The following is a 20,311-nucleotide window of genomic DNA, read 5'->3' as shown; positions in this document are numbered from 1 at the left end:
GTCTTCCCGAGCTACAACTCTATTAGTGAAGGGCTGTGATGCCAAATGCCCTTTTCATTTGGCTCAAGAATCATTTAGAAAGTGTTTTAGTTAATTTCAGCAGATTTCCTGTTTTGTCACTTTGGGAGTCAATAAAACAGTAGTAGAAGATAAAGATTCAGAAAATTCGCTAGAGGATGACTTATTTTTTTAAAAAAGGATACTAATTTTTACATTGAAAATATTTTATGTCCAGTTTCATGTAATGTAAATTACAAAACAAGTTTCTTATTTTGGTGTTAATTTTTTTCTTTAATTCATTTAATTATATAGAATACAAAATTTATGAAATGTAAGCCCATTTCCATTATTTATCATTTGAACATAATGACATCTGATAAAAATATTTTTATTTGATAGGTATTTTTTAATATTAAAAAAAGTGCACATAATAGAGCAATAAAGTTCAAAAGTCTATTAATGGAATAATGCATGACTAAGTGTCATTCATGCCAGAAATACAAGAATGGTTCAATATTTGGAACTCGTTAATAACTCACTCTAATAAGTTAAAAAAAACTCCTCAAAAACAGCAAAAAGGACTTGATAAACTTCAACAATCAAATCTGAAATCAAATCCTTAGTAAAGCCAGATTCTAAAACACGTAACGTGATAAAGTATATGCCAAGCTAAGGAAAGCAGTTATATAAGGATTAGGAAAAAAATAGAAATGACTGCTATGCTTATTAATTGAAAAAATTATCCTAAAACTTCTGACCAGTACCAGACAAGAAAACAAAATAAAATAATATGATTAAAGATTGGATAAATCAAGAAACTCAGTGAAGAAAACTAATTCGAAATTACAAGGATTTAGCAATGTAGCGAAGTTTGGGGGGAAAACATACACGAATGATCAGCATTTTAAAAAATATGTAACGATAATAACCAATTCAAAAATGTAACAAAAATTATTCATAAGAGGACAAAAATATAAAATACCTAGGAACAAATAGGATGTTTTGTGATTTACATAATGGGGCATATTTTACTCCATTAGGCATACAAGGCAACTTGAATGTGTGTGTTTAAATTTACATACAGTAAAATTGACTTTTTTTGGTGTACACTTCTCTGAATTTTAACTGTATAGACCTATGTAATCACCGTCATGGTCAGTATGCAGAACAGTTCTGCCATCTCCCAAATTTCCCTCATGACCTTTTAGTGCCTCATTTCCTCCCATCCCCTAGCAACCACTGATCCATTCTCTATCCTTGTAATTTTGAATTTTTCTAAAACGTTATATCGATGGAATCATACAGTATGAAGCCTTGTGAGTCTGGCTTCTTTTAGTCAGCATAATGCCTTTGGGAAGCTTCTCTCTTGATATATCAATCATCTGTTCATTTTTATTGCTGAATAGATATACCACAGTTTTTGTTTTATTCACCCATCAAAGGATATTTGGGTTATTTCCAATTTTTGGTGAATTTCAGTAGAGCTCCTATAAGCATTCATGTTTTTATGTGAACATAATTTTTTATTTATCTAGAAATATGCCTACAAATGGGATTGCTGGGTCATTTAGTAAGTGTATGTTTAACTTTATAACTTTATATGATGTTGCCGTGATGTGACCTCCTCAAGAGCATCCATTGAATGCAGCCCATTACATAGTCTACAGTAGGTTTTAAGTAAGTATTTTAGAAATAAATTCAATCACAGAATTTTTGAGCTGGAAGGAAACATAAAGATCTCTTATTTGAGAAAAGAGAAAATTGGGTCCAATAAAAGGAAAATAATTGTCCAAGTTTACACAGCTAGAGAGTGTTGGAGCAATGGAGTCTCCACCTCCGTTTTCTTTGCCCAGTCACAGTGCCCCTTCCTTTATATCAGACTGATTTCAGTACACCACCGTGCTAGCCTTATATTTTAATTCAATTTAATATGTTGCATAGTGTGCACATACTATATATTTGAATAAATGACAATAGCTAACATTTTTGGAGCTCTATCAATGAATCAGACATTGTACAAAGCAAGTTACATGTATTGACCAATTTAAATCCTCACAACCACCTCATGCGGTGGTGGTTGTTATTATGCCCATTTTACAGATGAGGAAATAGAATGACAGAGAGTCTGGGTGACTTGCCCAGGATTACATTTTAGAACAATGATTAAGCTAGATTTTAATGCTGGGTATCTGGCTCTCGGCCCTGTGTTCTTAACCTCTAAACTGGGTTTATTAAGAACACTCAAAACAAAATCCCATCTTCTAGGTGCAAAAAAGGAGACTCACGTGGTGAAGTGACTTGCTCAAGTTCATTCGGCTTCTAAAGGTGGAGGGCCCAGCGTTTGATCCTATCTCGGTTGCGGTTCTCAGTGACTCCAAAGTCCATGTCTTTCTTCAACAAAGATTGACCGAGAGTCTACTGTGCCTGCTCTTCTAGGCGCTGAACAGATGCCGGTCCTGTGGGGCTTTCCTTCTAGTGTAGAGACAGGCGGTAACCCAGTGGAGAAGCAAATGTATAATGTCATTTCGGAGAGCGGTAAAGCACAAATAAAGAAGGCAAAGCAGCCAGAGCACGCCGTATGGGAACCTGGTGCCTATTTTAGATAAGGTGGTCTGAGAGGGCTTTTCTGAGCGTGACATTTGAGCAAAGATCTGAATGTACCTTCTTACAGGCTATGGGAAGACGTTTGGATTCTATAAGCGTGATTAGGAGCCAAAGATTGTTTTCAGTAAGGGAGTGAAGGCAACGACTTATGTTTTTGAAAAGATCATTCTGACCTCTGTGCGGAGAAAGAATTGACGGGGCAAGTACAGAATCCGGGAAGACAGTTAGGAGGCTGCTGTCAAAGTCCGTGGAGAGGTAGCAGTGGCTTGGATTGAATGTCCAGAATGGTGGGAGTGTGAATTTGTCCCATTTCAGGATGTGTTTTGAACGAAGAGCTGCCCAAACCTGCCAGCTCCATGTAACTGTAATAGCACTTAATAACAATTACTGAAAATGTTTGCTACTTCTTACATTCTCTTTATTTTTTTAATTCAAAATCCAGCATAAGACAAGGAATTAGGGGGTCCTAAATTTGAGCATCCAATGTTGAGCATCACTTGTTTACATTTTCTGTACAATTAGGGGCTACCTGATAATCCAATATTAATCTAACCCTTTGCTGAGTAATACAAGTTAAAATTCATGTGTTGTTTTCTTTCTACGTATTCAGAATTGTGTGATAAACCAATATTCTTTAAAGTTCCTTCTAAAGAATAAGACTATCAGATTTTTTCTTTAAATTTACTCCACTTCAGACACAAGCTAAAATCATCATGGGGAGTTCTAATTTTTTAAGTCTGCAGTATAATAATACCCTTGAAAAACTAAACTTGAGAATCTTCACGCATGTACTTTTAAAACACCCCTTCGTTGGCCTCCAAACTCAGTCTTGGGCAATCGCTATTGAGGGTCACATCTTCAAATGGGTAGCACTCCCCAGAGCTTGGGCCGTGCCACATCAGTAGAGGAAGGCTGGGACCAGAATCTGGACGATCCTTCTTCTTGCTGGACCCAGTGTGAAACTGGGATGAGATGAGTCAGTGTTTCACAATCTCTTTAAATATTCTGATTTACTACAGCTCCAGATTCTGAAATACCTGACAAGGTGCATTAAACTAAAGCATATTTATTATGTTAGCATTTCTGAAACAGAAAATACTTACTACTATTAAATCAGATAGAAAAATTAGGGAATTTTTATCAGGTTACTAGATGATTTTTATATGGACAGTCCCTGAATTATGCACACACAATATATACGCGGCTTATATATACTGTTGGTGCTTGCCTTCCATGGGCTTGTACAGCAACACAAGCCCTTACAAAAGACCTTGGGCATTTTAATCAATATATATTTTCCCATGCTACTAGGTCAACAGTGGTTGTTAAATAAATAATTATTCATTTCTTAATTCCTGTCTCACATAGGCTTTTGATTTGAAAGTTAGGCAAAGATTTGATTGAATTCCTTATTTTTCCCCTCTTGTCTTTCTTGCCTAAGCAAATGGAGTGCTGATTTCCACAGCCATAATAAGCCTGGAGGCAATAATTGATTTTCAATATTAATATGAGTATTGTTAATGTTTCTTCATTTTGCTTCTAATATATTTTCCCCATGGATCAAATGCATAATTTTGTTAACCAACCTTTTATGTTGCTACAAACTCCTAATTATATTCTTAATTTTTTACTGAATGAGGATTATGTGGTTCACTCACTGTTGGATGCAAATCTTAAGTCAGGAAGAATAAAAAGCTCATGTTTGCAACTAGAGCTACATTTGTAATGGAATCGATACCATATAGAATAATTGGTGATTTTATTAAGTCCTCACATAAAGCTTTACTCCTGGAGTTACAGCTGGAATGAAAACTCTAGGGAGCACATGTAAATTCAGGGTTTTTTGAGCTTGAACTATTGTAAGCTTATAGTTTAAGGACTTCATAATAGTGTTGGCAAAGGGGGCTGCATTTTGTTAAACTTGTTTTGGCTGATGAAAAAGATTTTTCAATTCTGTTTTGATAAGCAGCTTTGTGAAATCAATGAAACTTGGTGGTTTAAGCATTGTCTTGTATATATTGGCTGATTGTAAAATCGATTGACAAATGGAAGTTGTGAGGCATTTGGTGAAGTCTTCATGAAGTGAAATACAAAGGACTTTTAAACATCTACTCAAACTAGTTCTTTTAAAATCAAGTCTGTCTTTCAAGATTAAAGTTACGAGGAATATATTACTGATTATAGGTAGTTTGAATCAAGCGTTAATATACAAGAAAGCCTCACTGAGACAAAAATATTTCCTAAATGGAACTCTGTGTAGTAAAAACTCCAAAGATCAGAATGATTGAAGAATAGAATATACATGTGAATCAGTTTTATGTTTGTTGGAGGATTTTTTTGTTGTTGAGAAATATTTTTACATATATTTATTCCAATTTTCTGTTTTCATATGGTATATACAAAACACAGCTGATCATTTATTGAGCAATGGAAACTTTTCTGAATTGAGGGTCATTTTATGAAGGTGAGTTATAATTGTTTTTATAGCAATTAAATGAACATTATTAAATGATAATTTCTTGCAAAGCACTGTGCTGTATAGCTCAGCAGATACAAAATCATGATTAATATTTTGCACTTGTCTTCACAGTTTATGGCTTTTGTGGGTTTCTCATATAAATATATTATTGTAATAATAATTAATAATAATTTCATATTACATACCTTTTTTTTAACATATGCAGAATAAGAAATATAAATATCACAGTTATATTAACAGATGTTTCTTTCAAAGATTGTTTAAGCTTTCATAGAAAAGGTCAGAATATACTAAATATTTTAGAAAGCTTTTGTTTAGTTTTACATATTGGTTTTTATATATTGATATTAAAGTATGGGTTTTATTTCCAATTGGAGGAAAGTTGTACAACATAAGTTGTACCTAAATTGCAATGTGGCACTGTATATATTTTAGAAATTGTGCAGCAAGTTTATTCATCAATGCTTAATTGTCCTCATTGGTAGAAGCATTAAAATATAAGCCTTGTCCTCATTGAATTTAAAATAATTGAAATATATATTTCTTAAACCCATATAGTAGTACCTTTTTTCAACAGAAGTTTTACAATTTTATAAATATTTTATTATAAATGTGTTGCAGGCAATAAAATAAAGATCCTGGATTAAGGGTATTTAGTAGCAAGTCTCTAGAGCAAATTGAAAAAAAAAACTGGACTTTGATCTTGATAAGGGTCAAGTACATGAATCAATTGTTTCTTGTTCTCCTGTTTATGTTGAATATTATTGTACTTATCAATAGCATTTTTTTTAGTTTGTTAGTTTTAGTAATAAAGGAAACTTTCACAGAATTAATAAAATGTTCAGATGACCAAAAATGATTTTTTTAGTTTCGTTATGATTTAAATAAATTCAGTCAAACAGCCAGATAGAATAGTTAAAATTACTTAAAGTCAAAAATATATAACTAGAATTGAATCCTTCCTATGTGTAATATTTTAGCAACTGGGACCAAAATTTGCCATTATCTTGATGTTAATGATAACAAAACAATGTGAAACCTTGATTGTTTGAAAATCCTGGTTCTTTTTAGCTCATTTCTCATCCAATCTCTAGGACATGTCCCTCATTCTTATTGTCCAAGATGGTTGTTCAGGTATTAGCCATCACATCTCCATTCCAGGCAGCAGATGGGAGGACAGTGTGAAGAAGAAAGGAGGCAAAGTTGGGCTCCAACCATGTTTTAAATCAAGTTCTGGGAAGGAGTCATACAAGGAGTCCCTTGCCAAGCTTACCTCCAAGGAGAGCAAAGAAATGTAATCTTTATTTAGGGTGGCTACATGCCCAGCTAAAATTGTGCACTCTATTACTGTGAAGGAAGAGAAGAATGGATAGTGGAGATTTTAGAAGTCTTTGCATCCATCCTTATCACTCTACAAAAACTGCATTCTCCAGGTCCACAGATGAATTCCAGCATGGTATATGAGACACTTGGCATTCAGAAGGGAGAAAGGGAGTAGTAGCTTGGAGGTGATAAGCTGATAGGACCCTGGAGAGAGGAAGTGATTTTTAAAATTTCTTTAAATAGGAGATTTCAGAAAGAAATAGTATAAAGATTATGTATTGATTTTCTAGAGCTTCCATAACAACGTACCACAAACTAGGTGGCTTAAAACAATAGTAATTTATTCTTTCACAGTTCTGGAGGCTAGAAGTCCAATATCAAGGTGTCAGTAGGGCCATGCTCCTTCTACATTCTACATTATTCTTCAAGCCTTTTCTTATTTTTGATGTGTCAATAGGCAAAAACAGGCTTTAGCGTGGCCCTAATTATTAGAATAAACCCATCTAGACTTTTTTTCCTTTCTGTACCAAGATCCATTCCCTTGAACACCACATCAGGCATCGTGACTTCTTTGTCATCTCTGTGTACATTACACGCGAATTTATCTATGACATTATTACAAGGCTCTGTTTCCAGTGTCTTCAGAGTTTACACTTTATATCTTGCCGTGAACTTGGTGTATATTATGTAACTTGCTCAAAGAAGATCTATTGACAATGCATTTTTTTTTAACTTTACATACTGTTATTACAAGATTCATAACAGAGTTTTTCAGTCTGTTGAAGATTAGAGTTGGTGCATTAAATAATAAAGATTTTGTTCAGGCAGGAATACAAACCATGAGAAATAATGACTAAAACTCTGACTTTTAGAAGACAGGAAAAATATCAACACACACACAACCTAAAAAACACACTTTTGTATACACTCATGTGCTCACACATGAACAGATTCAAGAACCAGCCCCCCAAAGTTGCTAGACTGACATCATTTTTTAACAGTCCATTATACCTCAGAACACTGATGAATATACATAGTGATGACCCAGTTGATATCAATAAATGTTTATATTTTATTACATATTCTGTTTGTAGTGTATGTTTATAAATGGTTCAATCTAAGATAGCTAATATTTGTATTTTAAAAGGTAGGATTTTTGAGGACTTAAATGCACCAGTTTTAATTATGTGGAAAATTTACTCATAAAGAACAGCTTATTTTGCAATAGAAAAATATCATTTTTAACAACAAAATTGTTACTTTTATCATCTTTTGATTTTGATTTAATTTATATATGTAGAATTACCTATTAGAAAATAGAGGAAATTATAAGTCTGAAAGAAAATCTTGTTTACATGAAAGTAAATGTATTTGTGTGCTTTATATGCTCACAGCAAATGTAATTAAGGTTGCCTCTTTGCTATGTGTTTCTGTGGAACCCATGCCTTCCTATTGTCTGTGGTTGGTACATGCAATTTGTGAATATAAGTGTATGATATCACATACATGTGGAATCTAAAATAGCCAGACTCATAGAAACAGAGAGAAGAATTGTAGTTACCAGGGGCTGGGGGTGGGGAAATGGAGAGATGTTGGTCAAAGGGTACAAACTTCCAGTTATAATATGATAAGTTCTGGGGATCTAATGTACAGCATGGTGACTATAGTTAACAACACTGTATTATATACTTGAAAGTTTCTAAGAGAGTAAATCTTAAATGTTCTCACCGCAAAAAAAAAGAAACAGTAATTATGTGATGTGATGGTGGTATTAGCCAAGGCTATGGTGGTTACCATTTTGCAATATATGAGTGTATCAAATCCACATGTTGTATGCCTTAAACTTGCATAATGTTATATGTCAATTATAGCTCAATAAAGCTGGAAAAAATAAAAGTAGATATATTTATCAGTGTCTGGGTTATGGGTCTTAATGACACTCAAAATATTTTAATTCAGGGAATTAGAGTTGAGTGGTGTGGAATAGAGAATTGAGGAAGAGATTGTCATTGTGCATGTCATATAGAGGTTATAAATGCCCGTGTATCTTCTTGTCTTGGCAGTGTGTGCAGGAACAGAGAATAAGCTGAGCTCTCTCTCTGACCTGGAGCAGCAGTATCGAGCCTTGCGCAAATACTATGAGAACTGTGAGGTAGTCATGGGCAACCTGGAGATAACCAGCATCGAGCACAACCGGGACCTCTCCTTTCTGCGGGTAAAGCTTTCTCCTTATTTCTCTTCTCTTCTTTGTGAATGGATAGTGGTGTCATGATGCATAAAGACAGACCAGCTTGCTTGTACCTGATGGCTGTGCTCTTCTGCCCAACAGGGACCACACCTGTAGGCAGAAGATAAGAGATACAGAGAAACTCCCAGGAAAACTACATGAGTAACCATGCCATCATGATTGACATCCTGGGTTTAGAGCAGCTACTGTTACTCCAAGATTGACAAAAGATTCTGTCAGGGTGTAATGTATGACATCCAGCAAGTCTGTCTTTTTCCAAATTGCAGGCAAGATGAAAACTGTTAGGCTGGGGACTAGGAGAGTCAGAGGACCAATCAGATAAGAATTGGTAACTTTACCTAGTCGTCTCCTTTTCTGCCCCTTTTCTGTCACTTTGGAAATTTAAGACTATTTCATATTACTGTAATGAGACTAACACTGTTAGCTTTAGAAGAAGAATGACATCCATTTTTGAAAACCTACAAATTATTTAAAGGAGACTCACAAGAAATTACAAGTACTTACATAGGTCGATATACACATGCACATAAATGCGTATGTGTATATATGTAGTTACCCAGAGACAACTAGTTCTTTTACACACATGTGTTGGCTCTCACTTATCCTTTTTCTGTTAAACAGGCTACTAGTGCTTAATGCCTACAGTTTCTTAAGTTTTACTCTAACCGGAATAGGTATAGGAAAATCTGAACTTCAGAGGGACTTTGACAAAGTGAGATGCTGATGTGGTCTTTTGTACAACTAAGAATTTATTCTTTATACAAGAACTAATAGGATATATATATATATATATATTTTTTTTTTTTTTGTGAGGAGATCAGCCCTGTGCTAACATCCGCCAATCCTCCTCTTTTTTTGCTGAGGAAGACGGCCCTGGGCTAACATCTGTGCCCATCTTCCTCCACTTTATATGGGACGCCGCCACAGCATAGCTTACCAAGCAGTGCGTCGGTGCGCGCCCGGGATCCGAACCAGCGAACCCCGGGCCGCCGCAGCGGAGCGCACGCACTTAACCGCTTGCGCCACCGGGCCGGCCCCTAATAGGATATATTTTAAATAACAGCATCCCTAGAATATATTTTATCTTGTTTTCAGCAATATTTACATACTTCTCAGGAGCACTGTCTTGTATAAACCAAGACGAAAAGGTTTTGAATACTGATATAGTAAACTATTTAGTGGATAGTAAATTATTTAGAGAGCCATGATAATTTTAATAATTATATACTTAGAGAAGTAGTAAAAGACAGTTATTTTTAAATATTTTGAATGCAATAAATATGTCTAGAAATGGTAATAACCTCAGAAAATGAACCACCTCGAAACTTAAATAACACTATAAGGCTTATGATATCTGTTTTTAAAATGACTATCATATTAGCATTGGTATAGGGAATGAAGAAAGTATTTTCATATTCTGCTGTTTGGCTGACAGAGTTCTGGTTCTATGAATTATGTGTCAAAGGTTTTTAATAATCATGATGTTTAATTATGACATCTTTGTTTATCAAAAGTAACTAATAGAAGTTCTGTACATCCTAGAATGAGAATGCCTAAAAAGAACTGAACACTTTTTTTTTGGACTCTTCTTTCAAGAAGGAACATATACAAGCTGTTCTAGAACAGCCGCCTCAAAGGAATGCATCTGAGTATTAGTTATTAAAATTTCCTTGCAAGCTTCTAACCTGTCTTGATTGATTATTTTCAAATAGGTTTTATTCTTCAACATCAAAATAAAATCTTGAAGGTATATGAGCTTATTTGTAGATTTAGTTGGAAATGGCAAGAAACTCGATGTTGTAGAAAAGGAAAGCTAACTGAGAGCTAAATTCTGAATCAGGGGAAAGAAATAGATTAAATTGTCTATTCAATCAGAATAATATGAGAAAATTTAAAAAGACAATCTAAGATCTTTGTTTTTCCTCTTATGTTTTCTTTGTTTTGTTTGCTATACATGGAACTAGATTTCACCAGATTAACAAAAAATAGGAGTATTGAAAGTGACAGTCTTTGAAATAAGTAACATAAAAGTAACATAAAAGCGTCTGGATTATTACATATTTTATAATTTTATAATTCTTAAGCTCTTATAAGGTAACAGAATAGAGTGATCAAAAATACTTTAGTCAGTTTTTAATCTTTAGGAATATGAAAGTAGCATACAGATCTTTGAGCAACATGGTCTATACTGTTGGATATTCTACTTTTATAGGAACCATTTTGAAGTAGAAAATTAGATGAAGTTAATAGAATGAACAGATTTGGGAAGAAATAAAATATGGAGGACCAAGGTTTCTACTTGGAACAAGAAATAAGTTGTTTCTTTAAAAAAGTAATTGTCGGTTCCTAAGTAGCATCTCTAAAAGCTCATATAAACTTTGTTCTAACCCATGCACATATCTCTATTTTCATCTATTTATTTAAAGGTAACTCTAATATTTTTGTTTTGTTTTGTTTTTTTGCTTACTAATAACATCATTTTTCTTTTACTTATCTTTTACTCCTCTGGAAAATAACCATTTCTAATCGTGGCATATTCATTCACTCAACAAATCGTCGTAGCCCAAGGATATGATAGCAAGTAATCTATTGTCCTTGACTTCAACAGTCATGCAGTCTTGTAGAGGGTTATACAGGTGTAACACATAAGTACTTTATATGTGTATGTGTATATATGTGTATATGTTAACGTATATAATATATATATATGAATATATAAAATTTTATAATTGCTAAGACAGAAATAAGAAGCCAGAATCAGAATGAAGATATGGTCTTGTGTTAATGGTAGGTGTGGGTGCTGGGCAAAGAAAGGAATGGCTAATTCTGAAGGATTCAGGAAAGGTTGCATCAAAGAGGTTCTTGAACTGAATCGTGAGAAAACGAATAGGAGTCACAAGGTGGATGGGTGGAAGAGAAGGGCATTCCAATGGGAGTAACATAAGTTGAGGCTTAGAAAGAAGGCCGGAAGTCAGAGATAATGTGTACTTGTTGTGTACTGCTTTAGATGCTAGACACATGCGTACAAATAAATCACACATCATTCTTGCCCTCATGGAACCTACAGTGTAGTGTGGAGATAAATTTGGGGGTGGAATAAAATATTAAATTGGAGGGGTAGAGAGTCTTATACTCTCTTATACTATCTTATAGATAGATATCTGGAAGACATCAGCATCAAATGACAAGTATACATTTGCGGATTAGATAAGATAGTCAAGGGACATTGAAAAGAGTTAGACCAAGAAGTGGGCTAAGGACAGAACTCTTCAGATATCCCATTCTCTGTTTCTTGATAAGCTCAGTGCTATATCATGACTACTTTTCTTAGTGGCCCCTGGAAGTAGGGACTATTAGCTGAAATCTTCATAATACAACTGAATTGGCTGAGCCGTTATTTCTAACTATGCCTTAGAATATGCTAAAAGCTCTCCATTTAATATAAAATTTCACTCCTTCTGATAACCATATTATGGTTCATTTGTGCTCTTAGTAGCTTGCCTCCAAAATATATAATCTGCCCAATATTGACACATTACCATAAGTAGAGTCCATATAAAGGAAATCTAGTTATTTTCCATTTTATTATCATTTCCAATAAGTTTTGAATTGTCTGAGTGAATAGTAAACTTGCATTAGCCTATCCCGTGGATTTCATGGCCCTCAGATATATTTACGAAACTGCAATTAATTGAGCAACTTCTTAATAGAGGTGTGCAACTTCTCTTCCTCTAAGAATGACCCAAACCTATAATATGTTTAGAGAGACATCATGAATAGGGATCTTAAATTTCTTTCTGGAATTCATTTCTGTCTTTAGGAATTTAAGAAATTACCTTTGTTTTTAAAAGATTTCCCATCCTTATTTTCATCTCTAATTAGTGAGATTGTAGTGCTTTGTCTTCTTATTTGTTTTGCATGAAGCCACTGAAATTTCTGTGATTCATGAGAGCAGCTTATCCAGGTACGCTGTTTACCTCTTTCACTATCCGAATAGTCAGTGTCTAGAACAGCGCCTACAATATAGTAGGTTTTCATTATTAGTTGAATGGACAAATGAATATTTTTCTTAATACTTAATAATGCTTAATTATAGATCACTATTTTGCATATGCTGTGTTCTCTAGATGAATATGTCAGTCTCTCCTCATGTTATTTCAGTGTGACACCACCACAGGTCAGGTGTGTGGGCATAAGACAGGTCCGGGTCCATCAGAATCCCTTCCCGTGAGGATTTGGAATTGTGGCTAAGGGCATTCAGTTTCTGTATCAGTTAGTTTCTTGTCCACTTAAGTACCAGAATACAGCCATTTTTTTTCTTGTGGTCTGAGGTCAGAGAGAGCTGTGCAGACAGCTGAATGGAGCTAACATACTAAAACAGACGAGAAAGCCGAGAAAGACCATTCACTCCAAATTACTGATGAGGAAACCATTTATTTCCACGTTCCAGTCTGCTTCTGAAGACTGGCTGCGTTCCAGCCACTGAGTCCATAAGATACTCCTGGAACTTGGTTGTAACTTTGAAGTGATTTCCCCCTTTTTCCTGAAACTACATAGAGTTGTTTTCTTTTACTATAACTAAAATATCCCACGTAGTACATCTCCCAAGATCTCAAGAACACAGAAAAAATGGGCCTTTGAAATTGGATTGAAGATGTGCTTGTATATAATCTGGAAAACAAAACAAAACAAAACTTATAATGTTTTGGAGACACTTCCTTAATCGTTGGTAGATATATTTTATGGAAATAGTTTGAAGTGTATTCTTTTCAAGATGCTTTTATTATATCAACCTTGCTGCTTACCTCTGTAAACACCTTTTAACCCAGCTTTGTTGTAGCCTCCAAGTTTTTGCATTTCTTTTTGAGAAAATAAAAGACTAGTTGACAATATTGAACATTAGACCCCTGAGACACCACATAGTTGGCTAGAAAAAGGCCCTAAAATGTATTTACTATGTACTTGATCACTGTCACAAGGTTAAGGCATATGCTAGAAAGCAGCAAGGCACAAAAACCACAGACTTGGCGCTATCGTCTTATACTTTGCGGACTCTCTGAAACAAGGCGAAATATAGCAAGTAATGGGAATGAACTGCTAGACTTTTTACCCTCATTGGAATTCTTGAGGGTTTTCTCTCCTTTGTCTTTCCATTGGTCTTCCTTGCTACTGGTAGCCTTCAGTAACTCAACACTTCTAAAAAGGTACTTGACTTAACAGCTTTTATACCTTCAATTTATTTTTTCTGTTCTACATATTCACTTTAAGAAAATAAGTTTTAGGTGTCAACTAAGTGTAAAGCAGTGTGATACAGAATCTAGAGTATATAGAAGGAGTGTTAATATCTATCCTTAACTATTGCTATAATAGGTAATAATTTTCAAACTGTGGCTTGAATTTAGTTGTGTGCAAATTGTTCTGGAAATAGTGTTTATTAGGAGTATGAAGAGATTAAATTAATTTAGCAGTTGATCCATTGACCTGGGAGAGTAACAATATCAGTAATTCATTGGACCTCTGTATACTGTAGTCTAGAAGTCTTAAATCTTAATGATTATACATGTCTTTTATGACTGAAAAAATGAATAAAAGTAAATTAATACATTAAGATATCTTTCCAGAGAGCAGCATTAATTTTCTGTTTTTGGTAACAAAAGGCAATGACTTTGAAAAAGTCAGAAAATACAGATTTTTTAAAGCAAAAATATTTTTAAAAAGATATCTTCTCTCAGATAGTGAATAACATGTGTTGTTATAAGAATGTAACAAATTTTGAAAAACATTAGCTGCTTTTATTGTATATTTGGCAGAGCTGTAGGGAGTTTTTCGAATATGCAAGAAATAAAGCCACCTGAAACTGCCTATTTTTAAAAATAAAATTTGAGAATTATTTCTTTATAAAAGAAATCATATAAATAGTTTATTTTTCTCTACCAAAGAAAATGTCCTATTCTTAAATTTAAATATTATCTTTGCTTTTTCATTAATAATTTATGTTTTATAATGCCACGGAACTATCAGCCTCTTTTATATTAGGATGTATATGATTCTGCACGCGTGAGCGTGTCACTTTTCCACCACTATCCAAAGGACGTGAAATTTGCATTGCTTTTCTAGTCCTTGTCCCGGACCCACATTATTTCATTCTCATACTCACACGTAGATTCTCTTCTGACTGAGGACAAATATTTGCAGGAAGGCAGATAAAGCTGTGACTCATGCAAGATGCTGACTGGCTCGCTGGAATCTAAGACCTAGGCTTCCTGAGCATGGTTTTTTTACAATCAAGTCAGGGATGACGCTTGGCAATAATGAGTTTCAAGTTGCAACAAGTAACCCTGCTTTTGCCTGTTCCTTAGCTGTTTCCAGTTAGGATGAGAAACCAGCCGGGTGTAGTATAAAATTCTGAAATATGTACATTTCAGCCGACTTCTAGCTTCAGGGCCTACCTTATTGTCCTTTGGCAGTTCAAAGCAGATGACTAGAGTTAACTCCAACAGCACAGGGGTGGTTTTTATGTTTGTTTACATTTGTTTCCTTTATCCTCCTTGCCCACATTTAACTCTGTGCGTAGAATGATTTAACAAAACACTATGTTGAAGAATTCATACTTGAAAATGAATAGATAATTTACAAAGTATTTTATTCCTGTGGATTAGAAAATGATTTATCGAATAGTTTGTTTAAACAGTAGCTACCACTGCCTATCTGTGTTTGTTTTTAGCTCATTAAATGCCAGATAGAATGACGTGTGGGCGAGATTGTGTGGGAGAGATTGATTGGAATTGGGATGAGAAAAGTAGTCATGTTTTAGAATCATTAAAAATTGGAGAGGAAAATATCATTTAGATGAAAAATCTATGGCATAATAAGGTGGGTCCACATGCATTATATTCTCACACTTACCTAAAAGATGATGTAAGTGCAATATTTTCTATTTTGGCTGTGCACATATTTTGATTGGACTGCATAGTAAGGGAGAGAAAGCCTGAAGTTAAGTTTTCCTGAATAACTTTGTAAGATAAATAAGTGGTATATTTGTAACTCCATTAAATGGTGGACAAGTAAATAAGGTTCCTATATCACATATGTATTTGTACTCAAACTACTCACTCATTGAACACAGCAGTGTGAGTTTTTCCTCTATGTGACTAATTGGGACAGATGGCAAGAAGGGACAATGAAGCCCAACATACAAAATACTTAGAACTAATCCTTAGATTCAAAGAAACTGAACCTTCAAGAAATACATCAGTCAGGTAGATAAGCATTAGAATAAGACAGTGTGTTTCAACTTTTTACCTAATTTCTTAGTTTGAATTTCATATAAAACTACATTTGTGGTAAAATATAACATATTTGCTGTATTTAGATGACAAAATCTTAGCTGGGTGAGTTGGAGAATACTGAAAAGTAAGTAGAAAGAATAATAATTAAACATACCAGTTGGGCCTAAACAAACATTCTGGGTTAAATGGAATTTTCAAAACTTTGATAGTTTCTGAAAGCTGTTTCTAAGACTGTTAAACATAATACATATGCAGTTTTGTATGTATGTATTTAGAGCTGGCTTTTAAATGGAAATTTGATTTTCTACTAAATCAATCATGGAACTTGTATTGCATTTGAAAAAGCTATGCAAGTTAGACTTGGCCTAGGAAAATACTCTTTTTCCTCAGAGGTTAAAATCATTTAATCTGAAATATACATTGACTAAAAATCCTGGTGCTCTTCGGCAATCCTACATGACAAAGCAAAAGATAACAGTATCTATATTTGTGCTTTGGCAGTTATATAAGCATAATTTTGAAACTTTCTTCTTAATCATTTAAATAAAATGTTAAATAAAAATGTATTCAACAGTTTGATCTATATATTTTAAAATATTAAGAACAAAATAAATTCAGTAATACCTAAATAAAAGATGTACATTTAGTAGGAAATAAATATTTGAAGGAGGATTGAAAAGAAGGATAGAAATAAGAAATAGATCAGTATAATTTATAATTCTATATATAAATATATACTATAAATATAAATTAGTGAACACATATATACAAATATTAATTAGCAACACTTTTCTAGGGTCGAATCAAATTGGTATAAAATATTAACCCTATATATTTCTGAGAGAATATCATTAAAAATAAAACTGCTTAATAGAAGCTTTTTTAAGTCCCTAAATTGTAATGCATTTTCAAGAAAAAAATGCCCTTCTTGCAAATGTACTTAAATTAAAAATGAATTTATTAGAATACTGAGCAGTTGCAAAGAGTTCCTTTATACCTCTGGGGTTTGTGGTATTTAAATTTGGCTTAAATGGTGAGTATAATGAATTTAGAGGCTTGTCTTTTAACCTTAATTAGAGAAAAATGCAAGTAACAAACCCATTTCACTCTATGATTCTTAGATACTCTTTGCTCAGGGGAATTGAATGTATACAGGTTATTCTTCATCTCTTTGATTTATAAGTAGCAAAGTCCTTAGTTCAAAGAAAGAGAACAAATGATATTTATGTGACTTTTTAAGACTAACTAGAAGCATTTTGGCAATGGGCTACTTTTTAATTCTAAAATCCAAACACTGGAATACAATAAAATAAAACCTTTAAAAAATTCATAACTAAGTACGTTTTCATTAGTTTTATTTTTCTCTGACTCTTAAAACGGAACACTTTGTTTTCTTTCAAAAAAGGACCAACAAACTCGATGAACAATTTTGTATGAGACCAAATCAATTTTAGAGGTCTCTCCTCAGTCACATAGAGTATAATTTAAAGTTCAAAAGTGTAAGCGTAAATGTGAAAACTGTTGCATTTAGAAACACTGTAATTATTTCTCCTGATCCCTAATTTGAACCCATTTAACTATAAAATATTATATTAAAATATATAATGTAAGTGATAAAAATTAAAGTACTTGTTTTTGTAAATATAAGCCTCTTCAAAATCATTTCTATTGAATCTCTACATGAAAATCAAAATATGTAACTAACGTTGAAGTAAATCCTCTTAAACAATTTGGTGCCATGTTCGTTTTCATAAATGAAAGTACCTGGGGGGTGGCCCAGTGGTGTACTGGTTAAGTTCGGCACACTCCACTTTGAGGGCACATGTTTGTGGGTTTGGATCCCCAGCACCGACCTACACCACACATCAAGCCATACTGTGGTGGCGACCCACATACAAAATAGAGGAAGATGGGGACAAGATGTTAACTCAGGGCCAATCTTCCTCAAGCAAAAAGAGGAAGATTGGCAACAGGTGTTAGCTCAGGACAAATCTTCCTCACCAAAAAAAAAAAAAAAGTTAAGGTGCCTATTGGCTGCCTGGCACCTGGTAGCCACTTAGTACAAGGTGGCTCTGTCTAACCTCATTGGGTTTCTTCCTTCCTTTTTTGACTCACTAGACAGCACCTATTGAGCCAAGCTCTGAAGACTTGGCAATAAATTTTTACGAAGCTCTTTTAGAGGTTCAGCTTTTGGGTGGTAGTGATTTTGTATTTTCAGAGAGGTGAAATTGCAAGTCAAACACTAGGTTATTTTTAAGAGGCAATCCAGAGTTAAAAACGTACTGAGGCTCCACAGAGTGAGGGTTGAATCAACAATCTCAAAGACGTGATCTCACGGAAGCGCTGGAAGGATTCATGGAAGACTTCAATGAAGCATTGGGAAGAGTTCATGAAAGGAAAACAGCGGAAGGTACACGCACATATGAATATATGCTGATTATATTACCTTCCTTCTTAAAACTTTCCACCCTCTAAGGACAGTGGCCAAAATTCTAAGTTCCTATATTTTTTGGCCCCTGTCGATAAGCCTTGTCTTCTGCTATCACTAGTGACATTAAAACTCATGGCCATCTTTCAATCACAGCCAACTTCCTTTATGTGTTCAACTCTCCCTAACTCTGCTGTCCTTTCTTTCATTCTCAGACCTTTTCCCCACCAACACACACACACGCATACCCTTATTCCTGTCCAGGCTCAGTTCTGTACAATTTTCAGATCTCCATCTAAAAATCAATTCTTCAGGGAAGTTTTACTAGCTCCCATGTCTTACTGAATTCCTCCCATTATTACATTCATAGCACCCTGTGCTTCTTGGTAGCATTTCCATTATAGCAATTAAGTATTTATTCAATTTCTGTCTGCTCTCCTAAATAATAAATACCTGGAGGGCAATGGCCTTGTCTAGTTTGCTGCAGAATTCTAGCACACAGTGTCTATGATATGGTGGCTGCTCAGCAAATATTTGTGAAATTAATAAACAAGTTGAATAACAGTAAGAGTGAATTCTTTTATTCTGTATTACCTTTTTAGTCAGGAAAAAAAAAACAATTGCACAGGAATTTTTTTTACATTGTTTACTTTTCTAATTGAAGTTCCTCTCCCTAGTATTTTGTAGAATCTATGATGTCTTTCATCTAATGTTCCAAGAAATGATTTGTTTAATAATAAATAGTATACTACCTGTAGTAGAAATGTGAAAAACTTAACTCATGTACTTACACTCATACATAAAAACGTAATGGATGGGTAGGTAGTCCAGTTTGCTTCCTCAGCTGTGTGAAGAGCAAAGCCATATAACCTTCACAACATTATATGTTTTCTCTATTCCCCCAACTTTAGCATGTTGCCCAAATTCAATCTGTATTGCTTTCCCACTCCCATCACCAAGTCAGGGAAACTTAATGTTTCCATTGTTTCCTCACAGTACTTGGTGCATGTCTGTGCTATAGCATGGGCCACTTTGTGTAGGAACGTGTTGGACTCTGAGATGTACTTTGCATTTTCATCAATTTATATAGATATTGTGTAGAGTACACGTTCAAGCAACTTTTGTCTTTGAGCAGATAAGCTGGGTTAAGTGGTTTTCTTCCAGTGAATTTTGTTATACAGAAACTGTATTCTCTGTAATAAGATACATGTTTTTTATAGGCATCCTTAGAGTTACCTTTTAGGTTGGCATAGACTAATACCTGATACATACATTTGTTGGGATAAGTGCAAGGCACTGTGCTGGTTTTACGGCTAATCCCATCTTCATTGCTTATTACAATGCTATGTCTAGGTGTTATTAGTCTCGTTTTGTAAGTGACGAAACTTAGGCTCTGAGAAGTTGAGCACTTCTCTCAGGACCACACAGCCAATGGGCACAGCAAGCATTTTAACTCAGTTCTTTCACTTCAGAATTCAGACACTTGCACTTTGCTTGCTACTGCCCACTACCTACCAGTGACCCATCTGTTACTTAGAGAAAATAGGTTTTTAAGGAACTTGATACAAGCAAGTAGATTTTTATAGAATTTTCAAAATTTCAGAACTGGATTGGTCATGGAAGAAGACAGACCTTGGTAGAACCACCACAGTTGGGGGACCCTGAGTAGCCCCAGGATCACTCAGGGCAGTTGGTATGAGGAAAGCCCTACAGAAAATTTTGGGATAAATTTATCTACTTCACCATTAGATCTTATAGTGAAAAGAATTAAATATTCACTCATTCAGCAGATGTTTATTGACTGTCAACTCTTTGTAATTTATTGTGCTATGTTTTACAAAGTATAGAGCTATAAGTTAACAGTCTCTAGCCCAAACCTTGTAATTGCTGAAAGAGTAGTATAGACAGTAAATGCCCACTGACATTACCAGAATGGACTT

The 20,311-nt window shown here is 34.4% G+C and overlaps 1 protein-coding gene across 2 annotated transcripts in view; it reads left to right on the top strand.

Moving 5' to 3' along the window:
• ERBB4 (erb-b2 receptor tyrosine kinase 4) overlaps window positions 1-20,311 on the top strand; it is a 1,098,037-nt gene that overhangs the window by 405,259 nt on the left and 672,467 nt on the right. For both annotated transcript variants that reach the window (XM_058532926.1, XM_058532927.1), the window contains exon 2: window positions 8,470-8,621. In XM_058532926.1, the coding sequence (XP_058388909.1) occupies window positions 8,470-8,621 (152 nt within the window). The remainder of the gene's footprint in view (window positions 1-8,469; window positions 8,622-20,311) is intronic.

This window comes from Diceros bicornis, chromosome 37 (assembly GCF_020826845.1).
Source record: "Diceros bicornis minor isolate mBicDic1 chromosome 37, mDicBic1.mat.cur, whole genome shotgun sequence".
NCBI classification, from domain to species: domain Eukaryota; kingdom Metazoa; phylum Chordata; class Mammalia; order Perissodactyla; family Rhinocerotidae; genus Diceros; species Diceros bicornis.
The sequence above is the reverse complement of the archived record's forward strand: the minus strand, read 5'-3'. Positions and strand labels throughout refer to the sequence as shown.